At 39.7% G+C, this 13,933-nt stretch overlaps 1 protein-coding gene across 3 annotated transcripts in view; it reads left to right on the top strand.

Moving 5' to 3' along the window:
• Positions 1-1,739: 1,739 nt before the first annotated feature.
• The window catches only part of LOC135162848 (probable nuclear hormone receptor HR38), a 31,594-nt gene continuing 19,400 nt past the window's right edge, over positions 1,740-13,933 (top strand). Inside the window, exons 1-2 of one of the 3 annotated variants that reach the window (XM_064121756.1) lie at positions 1,740-2,032; positions 2,392-3,346. In XM_064121756.1, coding sequence (XP_063977826.1) covers positions 3,082-3,346 — 265 coding nt within the window. In that variant the 5' untranslated portion in view covers positions 1,740-2,032; positions 2,392-3,081. Of the gene's footprint in view, positions 3,347-13,933 lie in introns of all 3 variants that reach the window. The other 2 variants (XM_064121758.1, XM_064121757.1) reach the window with 2 other exon arrangements.

The raw sequence follows: 13,933 nt of genomic DNA, 5'->3' as shown, positions 1-13,933 counted from the left end.
ATTCGCGTGCATTTTAGCGATGTTTCTCGACAGCGAGTAATTTCCAGGCGTTGCATAAAACCCCTGTACACACGTTATACCCAAGTGCAAAAAACAGGTCCTTGCGGTTCGCTGCCTAAAGCATACCCCAACCTTTTTCCTCCCTTCCTCTCTCCCTCACTGCCAATCGATTAAATAATTATCATCATCATCAGCATGAGATTTTTATTTCTCGTCATCACGTGCACAGTGAGGTGAACGAGGAAGGGCACGGATGACCCCACTCGCCTCCAGTTAATACAAGGGTGTAACGAACAAAGTAAAAGAGAAAAGTGTGGAAAAAAAAGAGATAAGGATGGAAGATGCCTTGGATGTTCTATTGTATATCCATTGCGGATCAATTGGTTCGTTAAACTGATTAAAAAAGCACCTCAACCGTCACCATGACCTAAGCCATTAAATCTCAACACTTGTAGTCGTTGAAGCGTTGGTAAAGCAAACTCTGGTGGTGGAGGTAGCGAGGAGGGAGAGAGAGAGAGAGCTTGGGGGTGAGTATTGCGGGTGGGACACGTGCCATCACCACGCGATACTGATAAAACCTTGAAAAGTTTATACGCCCGAACGGCTGATTCTACGTTACGTGGGCGGGTTCACCAATAAGGGTAAGTGACAATGCAGGAAGGGGATTATCGTAATAGATAATTGAGCGTGTGATTCATAAACGAATTAATGGCCTTGAATTTGTTCGGGCATTCATTTATTCATTGATGGATCAATTCATTGATTAATTGATTAAGGGAGAGTGATTAGACGGAACTTTGAAGAAATTCTCGGAAGAATACGCGGAAAACAGATTTTTAATCCAATAAAAAGGTTCAATGATTTGCGATGAAATATGCAATATGAAATAATCAATTATTTATTCGTCGCACACTGTACATTGTTTGCACATATCTCAGATGCTATTCTAAAAAATTATCTCACTTGTTGGACCGAATAATTATATTTTAATCAGAGCCAATTCTTTCACTGAGCAGCTGAGCACCCTCAAAATAATGATTAAGAAATCGCGATTTTAATAATTTTATTCAATAAGAAAAATCCTCTCACCGACTCAAAAATCTATAAATCCTCGCAATCCCAGCCCTCCCATTATCATTTCACTAACAAAACCTCCCTCATGAAAGAGTCTTTTCGTCCAACATTTATGAATGAACCACCCCATCGTCCCACATTGATGTCCCCTACATTTTCATTCTACCATTTTTTCCAACTCTTTTATCTCGAGAGAAGCAAGAGGAAGGAAGGAAAAGTGTCATCCCCAGTTCTCCACCGCACTCCTCAACTCACCCTCCATCGCCTCCTCACTCTCATCCCCGTGTCATCCGGTGGGTGGTGGAATGACGTCACCAATCTACGTCATTACCGATAGACGGGGTGAGGGTTGTGTTACCCCAGTACAAGTTTTCCCTCACAACCACAATGATGCATGTGGCTATTCTGCTGGTGATATGCGCGTGGCGGTTTATAATAGCGGTGCGCGTGCTGGGTCCATCGATCCAGGAGTCCAACATCTCCCTCCACCTGTCCCTCGAATAACCCGTTGCCTCATCCCCGATCACCTCACCACCCCTCCCGCATCCAATATCACTATGACGTCAAAACAATGACGTCACCAGGGGGCGAAGAGAGGGGGAGGGGAGGGCGCCCGTTGGCTTACACACAGTACGGTTTTAATATAGCGGTGTACAGCGCGCGCTCCGGACTCAGTTACGCGGTGACCGGCCTTACGTGCGGAACTGTCTAATGGTTTAACTACTCAGAAACAGAGCATATTATGACATAAAAAATCGTTGATACATTTTAATGGTTTAGTTAATGAATTCGTGAGGAGTAAAAAAAATATAAAACACAATTGGTGGATTTTAATTGTCAACGGATATCGGATTTTTTGTGATTAATTGTAATTTCAATTAATGGAAGACAATGGTTCATTGACTATTTGTGATTGATAAAATCAACAGTTACTGGGTGACATCAGCGAGTTTGAATTGTAAGTAGAGTTTCATCGAAAAAGTTATCAAGAAAATGATGGAATACCCAGCACTCTATCACAAGTTGTCCAAAGTTTCATTGACAAGCACGATGTAACAGTGTTATCCAAATCCCATCTCCAACCCTCATATGACTCTTGATGTTATTTCATTTGTTTTTTTTTTGTTGAGAGTAAGAACATTCCCAGTGTGATTATGATGATTTTGAGCACGTGGTGAGAGTTTGGAAAAACCCCTTGAGCACATCCCGACACTTTTGTTGTCCTGATTATTGAATATTGAATGAGACATCAATTGAAAGCACAAGTAGTTGGTTGGTTGTACCAGTAACAAGGTGCCTACGTCTCGTCGAATGTAGGAAACCGAGGATAATTCACGAGGAGCAACAATTTCACCAGTGGGATTATAACCGGAAGTGAATGACTGATGTCAATCTGAAGAAGTATCTTGGACAAGTGTTGGTGGTGTTGAATCATTGGAGGATTTAATCGTGTGGGCATTGTCACACGTACTTGTCTGGATATAATCAAGGGTGAAGAGTTAGCCGCATGCGAGTCCCAAGGTCAGAGGTGTGGAACGAGAGGATTTACAATCGTCAGGACCTCATCGGCAACGATCGGGTCCTCAATGCCATTTGGAGGGACACAAGAGCACCACCAGCGACTCTGGCAGGTCGGTTGTGTCTCACGTCAACAAATATATCATAAGAGAATTAAATTGAAAATTCTCAGATGTATTTAGTCAGTTTATAAATTTTTTTTTCAATCATTCCTCGGTGGTCTATGTGGATAAACGTTTAGTTTATGCTTTTTTAATCATTGGACTATTTTTTAAAAATCTGCACTCGAGTTGATATTGGTTATTTTTCCATTGAATGTCATCTTCGTTATGCAGTTGTTGGATTTTTTAAATGGAATAAGGGGGGGTCAGTAGACGGTTATAAGGACATGACGGTGTTGGAGATATATTGAGGGTGAATTTGTTGGTTGGAAGATTGTTGAGGTGATTGTTTTATCGAGATAACGTTGAGGATCAAGGGAGTGCGAATATGCGTACTGTCAGTGATAATGCCGGGACTAAAACAACTGTTCAACCCGTGACTGGGGGCAGTGGGTTGAGGGGTAGCGTTGGGGATAGTCATGTTGATGAGTGTACTGTTGCTGCTCATGTTGGTCCCAGGAGCATTCACCATGGTATTGTTTACCCGGTCAACAGCCGGGTTGCTTTTGCCGATAGCAACAATAATCATGATCATCATAGGAATCTTGAGAGTCAGGAGCAGGGGCATAATGCTGATGATGCTTGGACAAAGTGTAAGTTTTGGAATTTAATAAAGATTAGGACGAACATTGAGATGGAGGAAAAATTTCTGATGTATTAAATCGATCAGGGAAGCCTTTTCAGAGCTGAAAAAATTTGCAACAGAGAGGTCTCTTGATACATCAACATTAATCGATTTTTTATCGAGATTATTCAGATATCAATAGAATTAGATAATTACTCTAAAGTCTCACGATTAAAAAATTATCATTTATCTATCTGAGCGAATGCTCTTGAAGAAGATCTAATGATATATTACCACAAAATCATTTGTCAACATAATTGACGAAATGAGATCAATCGCGGTGAAAAATTGCTGATTACCTTGAGACAATTCTCAAGGTTGGATAAAAATTCGAGAAATGGGAGAAGGTGGTTTTAATGAAGCGAATTAAAAAAAAAAATGTCCTGTACACTCCTCGCGCCCTCGACGTGCCAGGGGCCAGGATGTCGACGACGGTGAGAGGTTTTTACCGTTATAAAATCGTATGTAACATAGACAACTGTTGGATACATGCATTCGCACATACCTACATAAATTATTACTATGTATATTCTAAGGTGCAGGAGAGTGACGCTGGTCATGGCGCTTGTGCATGTGGTGGAGGATTTTTTTTTTCTATCTTTATCCATTAGAAAACACGTTTAAGACTTTTTTATTTTCTTTTTGCGGAGGTGGGTGGCTCAGATGGTGATCGAGAGACGATTGAGCATGCAGAGTCATTGAATTAGATTATCACTAACTCATGCATTCGGAATTAGTGGATAAGAGGAGGGGGGATTGAGAGGAAAGGAAAAATGTGTAGTTACTTACCTCGGGGTTTTTTTTTTATTTATTTTTATTTATGCGGATATCTTTCTCTTTGTGGCGGCATCGATTTATACGGTAGTCACGTGGACATGAGGGATTTTCAGTAGCGTACTGACTGAAGTTAGATAAAGATTATAATTGGAAGACTGAGGTAATAAGAGAGGAGTGGTGAGTATGTGAGATAAGTGAGCAATTGACTGATCTGCCGATTGTTCAATATGTTTGAGGTTTGACGATAAATGTGCGGGAAAATGTCAAGAGATGGTTTCTGGTAGAATTCCAGGGCCCTACATTTTTCTCTAATCATAAATTTAATTAATTAATTCGTGCAAAATTTAATTTGATCATTTAAGTAATCATTCAGTTTATCTGAGAGATACGGAAGGGCGATTTCAGTTCGATCCGTTGCGCCTCATGATTTATTTAATTTGTCCATTGACGAATCTCCGAGTGTTAGTGTTCCCATTTTATTCAAATGTTTTTTCTAATGTGAAATGAATATCTATAAAAGGCGTGTTCAGTTCAGATATTCATTGATGCTGTGCCAAAGTGATCTTGCAATATTTTTCGAAGAATCGACTGGCTTCCGAAATATTTCTAAAATTAGACGTTTGAGGGTTGAGGTTCATCTGGTTTTACTAATTTATTCCTGAATTGATGAATTTAGGAAGAAGGAAATGAGTGCCAAACTGTGACAAATATACGGGAGCGTCCCCGATTGACTCGTGGTGATGCTGTACCTTATTTTACAGGTGTAAACGGTTAGGACGGACCGGGTAAATATAGGCTGGCAGTCTGCCTGATCGGATCCTTCTTCATTTTACTTTTCTTTTCAAAGGGGAATAGATACATGCGGATATAGATGGTTGAGTACCATAATACCTAGGGTGGTCACGCACCTGTGACTTTTTATCATATTTTTTTTCTCCATTGAAAGTTGATTGAGAGAAATTACGGCCGTCGAAAGTGATTTATTGTTTTGTTAATCAGTGATATTTATTAACCGTTTAATAAATTTTCGCATTAATCGATCAATCGTTTGCGGGGTCCATTTATTATTAGTTTTTTTTTATAATCACGAGTTTAAAATTACGCGGCTCTACCCACCTGGGATAGGTATGTTTCTCGATTAGTCATCGACGCGAGACATTTTTGGCTCCGACAGAGAATCATAAGTATCCGGTATTACAATGTTTATGATGTCGGCTGGCAGTGTCAATGAGTTACTATAACGCATTTCAACTCGAATCATGAAAGGGGCAAAATACGACAGGATAATTTCCCAACTAATTGACTATCTCTTCTGCAAAGAGATTTTTCATTGAGATTTACAAAAATCTAATAATGTTCTAATGGTAAAAAAAATATTAAGAAATTTCTCTGGTGATTTTCACTGGTGTCATCTTTTCTCGCAAAATTTTCCAGCCACGTGCCTAACTATTTTTCACTATTTCTGATCCTTTTAAACTGATGATTCCACTGTGCTGTAATTCTCGCATGCCGGTGCATCATCCTCTCGCCTCATTCCCCTTTTTTCATCAACTAAAAATAAAAGTGGAAGGAATAAACCACTGGCTTCCGCGGGTGACGCTCTTCCTAGAGTCCAAACTGCATTGTTTGCAATGTGAAGCGCGACTAAATTTACGCTGCAGTCTCCGACTGCTTGGCTGAGGCACAAAGACCTGTGTCACGTGCCAATATGCTTTTCAAAGTTGAAAAAAAAATAGCTATTTCGTATTGATTGACTTGAGCGGTGGAGCGATGTAGAGAAGGCGAGTGCACAGTAACTCCGGAAATTATATCTTGTATATTTGCGAGACCGACAGGTGTTTTGCAATTTATTAGAGTCACTTTTTTATGGAATATTTTAGGAGTAAAAAAGCCAAATAGTCAAAATAAACTCTTTGAATATTATGGAATAATAATCTATCTAAGAAATTCCCTTATGAAAAGCATTTTTTAACTGGATTTTTGTAGCAATAGTTTTTGTGCGACTGCGGTGTAACACCGACGTAATACGCCATTCCAGACACGCGGAAACATTAATTGATTTTTTAAGTTCATCAGTGATAGTCATGTCTTAAAAATTTTCTCAAATTTTAAAGGCGAATGAAAAATCTATTCACTTTTATTTCGAATCGATTCCACCTTTTATTCTTCAAAATTCAAGTTATATTTATATCGCATTAAAATACCAATTCTGCAAATGAATTTTTGCCTTTAATTAGCCACTGAACTCTAACAGCGGTGTAAATTAATTAAACGCGAATACTGAAGTACAGCTGATTGTACCGACTTCACCAGTATTCGTAGCAGAGCTCTACCGATGCCTACAATAAGCCTGATAACCGTAGTCAATACTCGTTAGCTCATCGAATCCATAATACAGTAGTTTACCTGCATTCGAGGATGTGCAAGACAGGCCATCTCGATTTCGTGTCTATTCAGAAGTGGAACGACCTCGTGATAACGTGAAAATGAAAGAGAAACAAACCGCAAACCTCAGGATAGAGGAAATAACTAGTGAAGCACATGTGGAGGCTTATGAAATGCCCAAATGCTCAATCGTCTTGATGGATTTCGTGCAGAATCAATCAAACCACCACTATTCACATGTTCAATCGGCGTCCATCGATGGCTTCCCGATTCAATCGAAACGTCTCTGGATGTCATGAAATATTCAGGTGATTCCCGTCAATGTATCAAGTGGAATTGGCAATGAGAGAACTAAAGAGTAACCGAGTACAAATTTTTCAAAGCGATAGAACCTAACCACCATTGCACCTCTCTTAATTGCGAAATTATCTTTATTATTAAAGATTTTCCCCGGAATTAGTGAGACCCGATGGGAGATTTTCCAGAAATTTTTCTGCAGCTTAAAAATAGAGTAATTTCAAGAAGAAAATACATCTGACTTTCCCACTGGAATTTTTTGTATTGACTTTATTCAGACTCAAAAACTGCAAACTCATGCCTTTGTGAGAAGATGATAATTCTGCAAAAATGAAATTCTCACATGATTTATTGCTACGTGTCGGTAGTTTATTTTCTCCAACAAATAATCTCGTGGCAAACGAAGCTATACGGACCGATTCCCACTGATAGACGATGTCCCCAAATTTGAATAAATTTCCTCGTCACAAAATAGGAAACTCAGAAATTCGAATTCATCGCATGTTCCAAATTCCGGACATCCAAATAACTCAAAAAGAAAACGAGAAAATTAAAACGACTTCCCAAAGGATTGATGATGTCTCGGTCTATCGCTACGACCACAAACGGCCTCGACTATCCTAATATCAAATGAGCGGTATACATGTTGGGAAGACATTAAGGTCATACGAACCAATAAGATATCTTTAAAGAGGTGGATGCGATGGCCCGAGTCTATCGCCGGAGGCGAGAAACATATTCAGCCATTGAGGTGACTGCAGCTATACATTTTGATAGGTCTTCTGGGTCATGAAACTCACGCACGTGGGTCTCTTATTTTCACCTTCGTCGTGGGAGAGAATCCCGGAGAAACTGCCGGACGAGGAGAAAGAGAGAAAGGAAGAAAGTTGATTGATTTTTGGATGGAGTAGGCGGAATTCGTTGAGAGGATGTATTGAATAAAATTGTTCGAGTGTAATCAAATGAGTAGTCAGTCATATCAGTCGAATTCAATAAGAATTATTAATTACTTTGATGGGAAGCAGTTGAAAAAAAAAACGACGAAATCATTTTGCGCGGGGTAATAATTAATTAATTCGGAAGGTAAAAGATTACGCGAGATTTTCCACTAAAACTGATACATAGATCAGAGAAAAAAGATAGAGATATGAAAAAATGCTTACAAAAACTAATTATAATACTGTTTTCTTTTGGATCAGTTTTTTCTCAATAGACAGTGTAACATTCCTGAGAAGAAATCTGGAAATATTTTGGAAGCCAATTTAGCTTTGACTAAAAGTTTTATTCGATTTTAATCACAGCGCCCTTTCTCTATCAGATTCTCCACTTGTTTTTTCAACTAATTATTTATAATCATTCAGCTGGTAAATTTTGATGCAATAACGTCTTCATCAATGAGATTAGGATATCACAGTAGCTTATACGTTATTTTTTGCATTCAACTATTATAACGGAGATATAAATAATTGAAGATGAGTTCCCTAACTTACCGTCCACAAATGCAGTATTTCGAGTTTATATGAATGAAATTTGCCTCTATTATTATCCAATAAATTATTAACGGAAATAATAATTCCCGTCATCTTTCAATCTGAGTTATCATTCAGACTGTCAAAATTATTAAAATGTAATATCTGTCAGTACCTGAAAGATCCCAGCTTCAAAAATATAAATATACCTTGTAGTCAATTTTCCTTAGAAAGGATTAATTCACTTCTCCACAAAAAAAATCTGACACGAACTTACAAAAATCGCTCTAATAATAATTAAGTCCAGGAGAAAGTAAATGGAGTCTTTCCAAAGCCATTCTATTCCCCACAACAAAATCTAGTTCCTCTTTTTTCACTTAATTTACCAATTACAAAAAAAAATGTTTTCGACGCATTCCCTTTGCTCGACCGAGCGACTTCTTATCGCATAATTTGTTTCGTTATTTCTCCGCTAAATTGGCGAACCAAGAGGGGGTGGCATAAATATGGAAAACGTGCAGCGGTTCAAAAACGTGCGTGGGAGAACAGCTGAGAGCTTCCGGGGAGGGGTATGATGGAGGTGGAGTGGGTGGTTGGCAATAAGGGAAGTGGTAGCTATCCCTCCGGGGCACAGCAGACACCGCGGTGGCAATGTCCAACGCTTACGTCACAGCTCCACCCCCCGCCCGTTATCGAGCCGTTACCCTAGGACGTCATAACCTCCGTCAAGGACGTATGCGCTACGCTATTTCGGGGCCGCGCGCGACCCGACTGACTCCGTCTCACTCGTACAATACGTGTTATGCTATTCCTCTCTACAACAGTAGAATCTCGGTACAGCTGGGAAAATTCAATATCAGTGTCTCACTTCATTTCATTCGGTTATATATTTCAAGCACGCGACCCCGTTTTTCGAGATGGAGGTGAAACTTTTCTTTAAACAATTTTCACCGATTCTAAAATCAGCTTGGTGAATTCTTCTAAAGAGCTAGGGTGGACTTTTTTCAGTTTCCGGGGGATGGGGGATGAAGTTAATTTCGTTGCACTGGAATTTTATTGATAGGGTGAGGTTGCTTTGATGAGGGAGAAATCCTGTGCGAAAATCAATTTAGCCAAACGGACCGGCGAAAAAACGTGGAAAAAGCTTAAAAAAGCTTCAGCAATGTTGCTGCACATTAGACCGGGTTTGTGCTCGTTATTTTTAACACGCTGTACAGAAAAGTAATTTTTAATGAACCAAAAAGAGTTTCTCGCACCCATCGAACGTTTAAATTCAAAACCAATCAATAGGGGGAAGAAATACCCGGAATTTTGAGACTCATTTCGCGATTCGTTCCCTCAGCAAAATGAGACTGATTAATGATATTTTTTAAAAATTTTCTTACGTAATCAATTGACAATTTTGATAATACAGATGGTGAAGTCTATAATTGAGTGTTTACAAACTGAATAATAAATTTCGTCACCAAGTTTGATACACCGCTAATAACAAAGGATATTGTTCAACACTCGGCCGTGCAAAAATGTTTTTAATCGCAATATCCTACTTGCGGAACAGAGTAAGTTCCTCACGGCCCTATTATCACCCATCTCCTTCCATATCCTCAACGTTCACGAAGGATCGCGAGGTCTGACCAGTTACGGGGAAAACCCCTCCTCCCGGCAGTTCGGGCCACGTTTTCTCGCACAATTCGTACGAAACAGTCGACATGAAAAAAATCGGAAGATGCTCTGTATCACACATTTCACACTGTTGAAATGAAATTTATTGCGACATTTTCCCAGATCGATTATTCCCACAGATTTTCGGGAAATTATCTCCATAAAATGCGGCGCCCAACTCTCATTCTTCCCCATCACCAGAGCAATCATCTCTCCCTGTCTGAAAACGATGTAAATTAGGGATTGAATGGGATTTTTATCGGCAATAGATACGCTGTTGACTGAACAAAGGAATGAAATTCTTAAAGGCGTAATATCGTACGTAACTCGCCCACGAGGATCGCCAGGATAAAACGATGCAACTGGAGAGGCTGGAAAATGTGGAAAAAAAAAAATGAAGATATTAAATGTAATCCTCGTCGCAGCCAACTACACTACTACTCAACAACACTCTCGGCAGATCCGCACGGTTGAGCATGATCGAGTTCCCCTGGTCTCACCTTCCCTCTCTCTTTCTTTCTTCAACTTCCCTTTGTGCAGAAATGAGGCGAGTGTGCTATGCACTCTCTCCCAACTCCTTGTACACAGCTAGGAATTTCCTCTCCTTCGTTGTGTTTTGTTGTGCACCGTTGTCGTGGGCGTGAGTTCATTGAAGGGGTGGAGAACGATTCATCCGGATGGAAAGCGAATTATTGGTATGTTGAAGGCTTTTATATGCAAGAGGCACTATTTGAAAGGATGATCGTGCAAGAAAATTTAACCATTGTCTATCAAAATGTGTTACACAATTTGTATCACAAAGAGAAATGTACCTATTTTTTTACATTGTACCATGGGAGAAAATGAGATTTGTATCAAAACGATTGAGTGAATCAATTTTAGAATGATTACTGAGGGAGGGAAAATGGGATGAGGGAGTAATCACGACTCAACTGCGTATTTTCGACGATGAGAAAATCGTATTCCATGATAATGTTGAATATTATGCGATCAAGGGATTACAACAAATGGCATTTACCAGTGAATTCAACCTTTTCACTACAAGTGTTAGAAAAACATGAACTTCGTGGATAATTGACCATTATTTATCAGCGAATAAAAAAATACTTTTTTTATTCGACGCCTCAACGAAATTAGTACTGATCGATAGAAAAATGCATCCGGAAGTTCGAAAAAATTCTCTCCACAATTTCCCCTGAATTGTTTTTCATCTTCGATGAAGAAAAAAGTCCCTGCGATAAAAATTCACCTTAACATTTCCCACAATTTGCTGACATTACCCGACCAATCCCTCGTATTCCCTTCAACGATATAAATCCACCATAAACAGAAGAGGCTAATCGATCCTCTTCATTATCCACCTGATGTGACACATTTGTTCAAGGGTACGCTCATCTAAATAAAATACCAAGGCGGAAGTAAGGGCACAAAGGTGGATAACGATAAAGAATAAAAAAACCAATCGATAGGGAGGGGGGGGTGGAGGAGGAGGAGGAGGAGAAGGCAAAAACACCCGGAAGCAATATCTACATAAATCGTTGCATAAATTTTTCACCATTTTGTTCTGTTCTGTTATTATTTTCCGCGAACAAAATGGGAGGGTGTGGGGTGGTGGGGTAGGACGAGCGAAGAGTTCATATGTACTCGTGGCCGAGAATACAGAGGGGGTTGGATATAGACGGTGAAAAATGGGTGGGGGAGGTGAAGAAACGATCGATGAACGGAACTGCGGCACAACCATGACGTCACTGCTGAGGGCACGACGTCATAGCGCGCCAGCCAGGTGACTGCGGAATGAGGTGGGGGTGGGTGAAATAACTCGGAGCTGGGTCAACCCGGTAGGACGTTTACGTCCACGACGCGACGACGACAAGGCCGAATTTCTCTCTTTCTCTCACTCTCTCTCTCTCTCTCTCCTTCACCTCACTTCGCTGATTCCACCATTTCCCTCTATCGTTTCGTTATCTCTCTCAGTGCTTTTGCTTAAAGGTGATCGCTCGATAGAGACTACGAAAACAGGGCTGAATACTGGTAAAACCAAGCCCATCACCCGGTATTTATTAACGAACGATATCTCACCTTCGTGACTGACCTACAGCACTCGGCTTTTTTTAAAAACCATCTTGTCGCTGGTATTGGCTATTCTTCGAGATTTACATGGACAATTTCAAGGGCACTGGGTGGAGGAAGGGCACCATTAGCTCAGTGGCATTTTACCGGGAGGTTTGTAAGCAGCGGGAAAGGTGGTCGGTAATTATTTTTAGGTGATTGTTCTCTTTTGCGCGGAATTTATGCTGGGGTCAGAGGAGGATTATCAACTGGATGGTTAATTCTCCATTGCAATGGTGATGGCAAGTCGTCAACGCTGAACTACGAGAGTAGTTAGATTGGAGACCACTTGGTGGCTCTCACATCTACCCGCAGCTCAATATATTGCTTGAAAAATCGATTTTGTTCTGTCTACCGACAAACAAAAACCGATAAAACAAATATGTTTCACGTCGGCCTTATTGCCACGAAATCGCGCCCTCCGTGCGCAGTATTTAAATTTCCCGCGTTGAGTATGAACAAATGGGGCGATTTTGGTGACTAATGAGAAATTAGTTTCACGCGTTGTCGAGATAGTTCGACTCGGACGAACTTCAATAATGTGTGATGTCTTAGATAGGAAAATATGAGGTACCGGGAAATCCTCACCTCACCCCCCCCCCCACAACTCTAATCATATTTTAATTTTAAATGCGAAATATTCCAAGAATTTATCTAATCATTGATTTGATGTTCAAAATGAGCGTATGATTGGTCGTTTGATTTGTCTATGAGGTAACAGTTTTCCATAACGTTATTCTCATGTTGAAGACAGGAGGATTATCAAGTGAATTGATAATTGATGGTATTGTTTAGTTCTATACTGATGAATTTGATTCAGGGAATATTGCAGAAATGTTGATGTAGTGTTGATTGAATTGTCAGTGGTGTGACATTTCGCTGATTAGTTTAGCTTCTTCAGGGTCTCGACAAAGTCAATCGTCAGGCCGCACTGTTAGATCTCTTGGGATTTCCGAGGGGGTGGGGAAGGCGGGGAGGAGGTCGGGGGGATTATACTCGTACGGAGAAAACATTTACTTGACTAAGTAGTGGAACGTGTCAATAGAAATCACGAACTCCTGTCAATGACGAAAGAAATTTCTACGCACGTACATTGTCGGGGGAATAACAGGAGTTAATAAGAATGCACAAAAAAGTGTAGCATATGAGCGTTGAACATTGGAGTGCCACATGTAGAAAATTTTTGGAGCAGAACAGAACGCTTTCAGTTTTTTCGTTAGGTATTTCGGAAAATTTCACAATGATTTTTTATGGAAATTTGTTTTCTCAGTATCTTCTTTGACGAAGATAAATAGCTGACGGAAAAAAATGTGAGGGGAATCTCATGGTTTGCTAGTGGAAATTATTGAAAGGGGAGAATCAAAAATTTATTGATTTTGTATATAAAATATAAAAATATTTTTCGGTATTTTTGCCACATATTTTCTATAAGGGGAAATGGAATTTAATCGTTAACACTAATAACAATTGAATCCTTTATGCAGATCGATTCAATAAATTGAACATTTTTCCAGAAATTGATTTTTTAACGAGAACAATTAGTTATAAAAAGAGTGCTAGCGGTGTAATTAACAGGATTGATGACAGCACATTGTATGTGTGATTATCAGAAATAATCGTTATTAAATGGGGGCTCAGAAATATCTTCCGATACCGTATTAATAAAGTTACGTAATACCGTCATGAGCTTTTTATTTAACGAGTGCCAACGCGCCTTCCAGACCGCTGTAATCGTAACGGAAAATTTGAAAGTCATAAGATTAAGTGAATCCTAAATTCTAATTTCCCGCGTAAGACAGCTGTGAACTAATGGGGAATAAACGTGACAGTTTTGCGAGATAGCGATAGTTATTGAC

The sequence above is a fragment of the Diachasmimorpha longicaudata genome, chromosome 5 (genome assembly GCF_034640455.1).
Source record: "Diachasmimorpha longicaudata isolate KC_UGA_2023 chromosome 5, iyDiaLong2, whole genome shotgun sequence".
Taxonomy (NCBI): Eukaryota; Metazoa; Arthropoda; class Insecta; order Hymenoptera; family Braconidae; genus Diachasmimorpha; species Diachasmimorpha longicaudata.
Note: the sequence above shows the minus strand (reverse complement) of the source record. Positions and strands in the feature narration are given on the sequence as shown.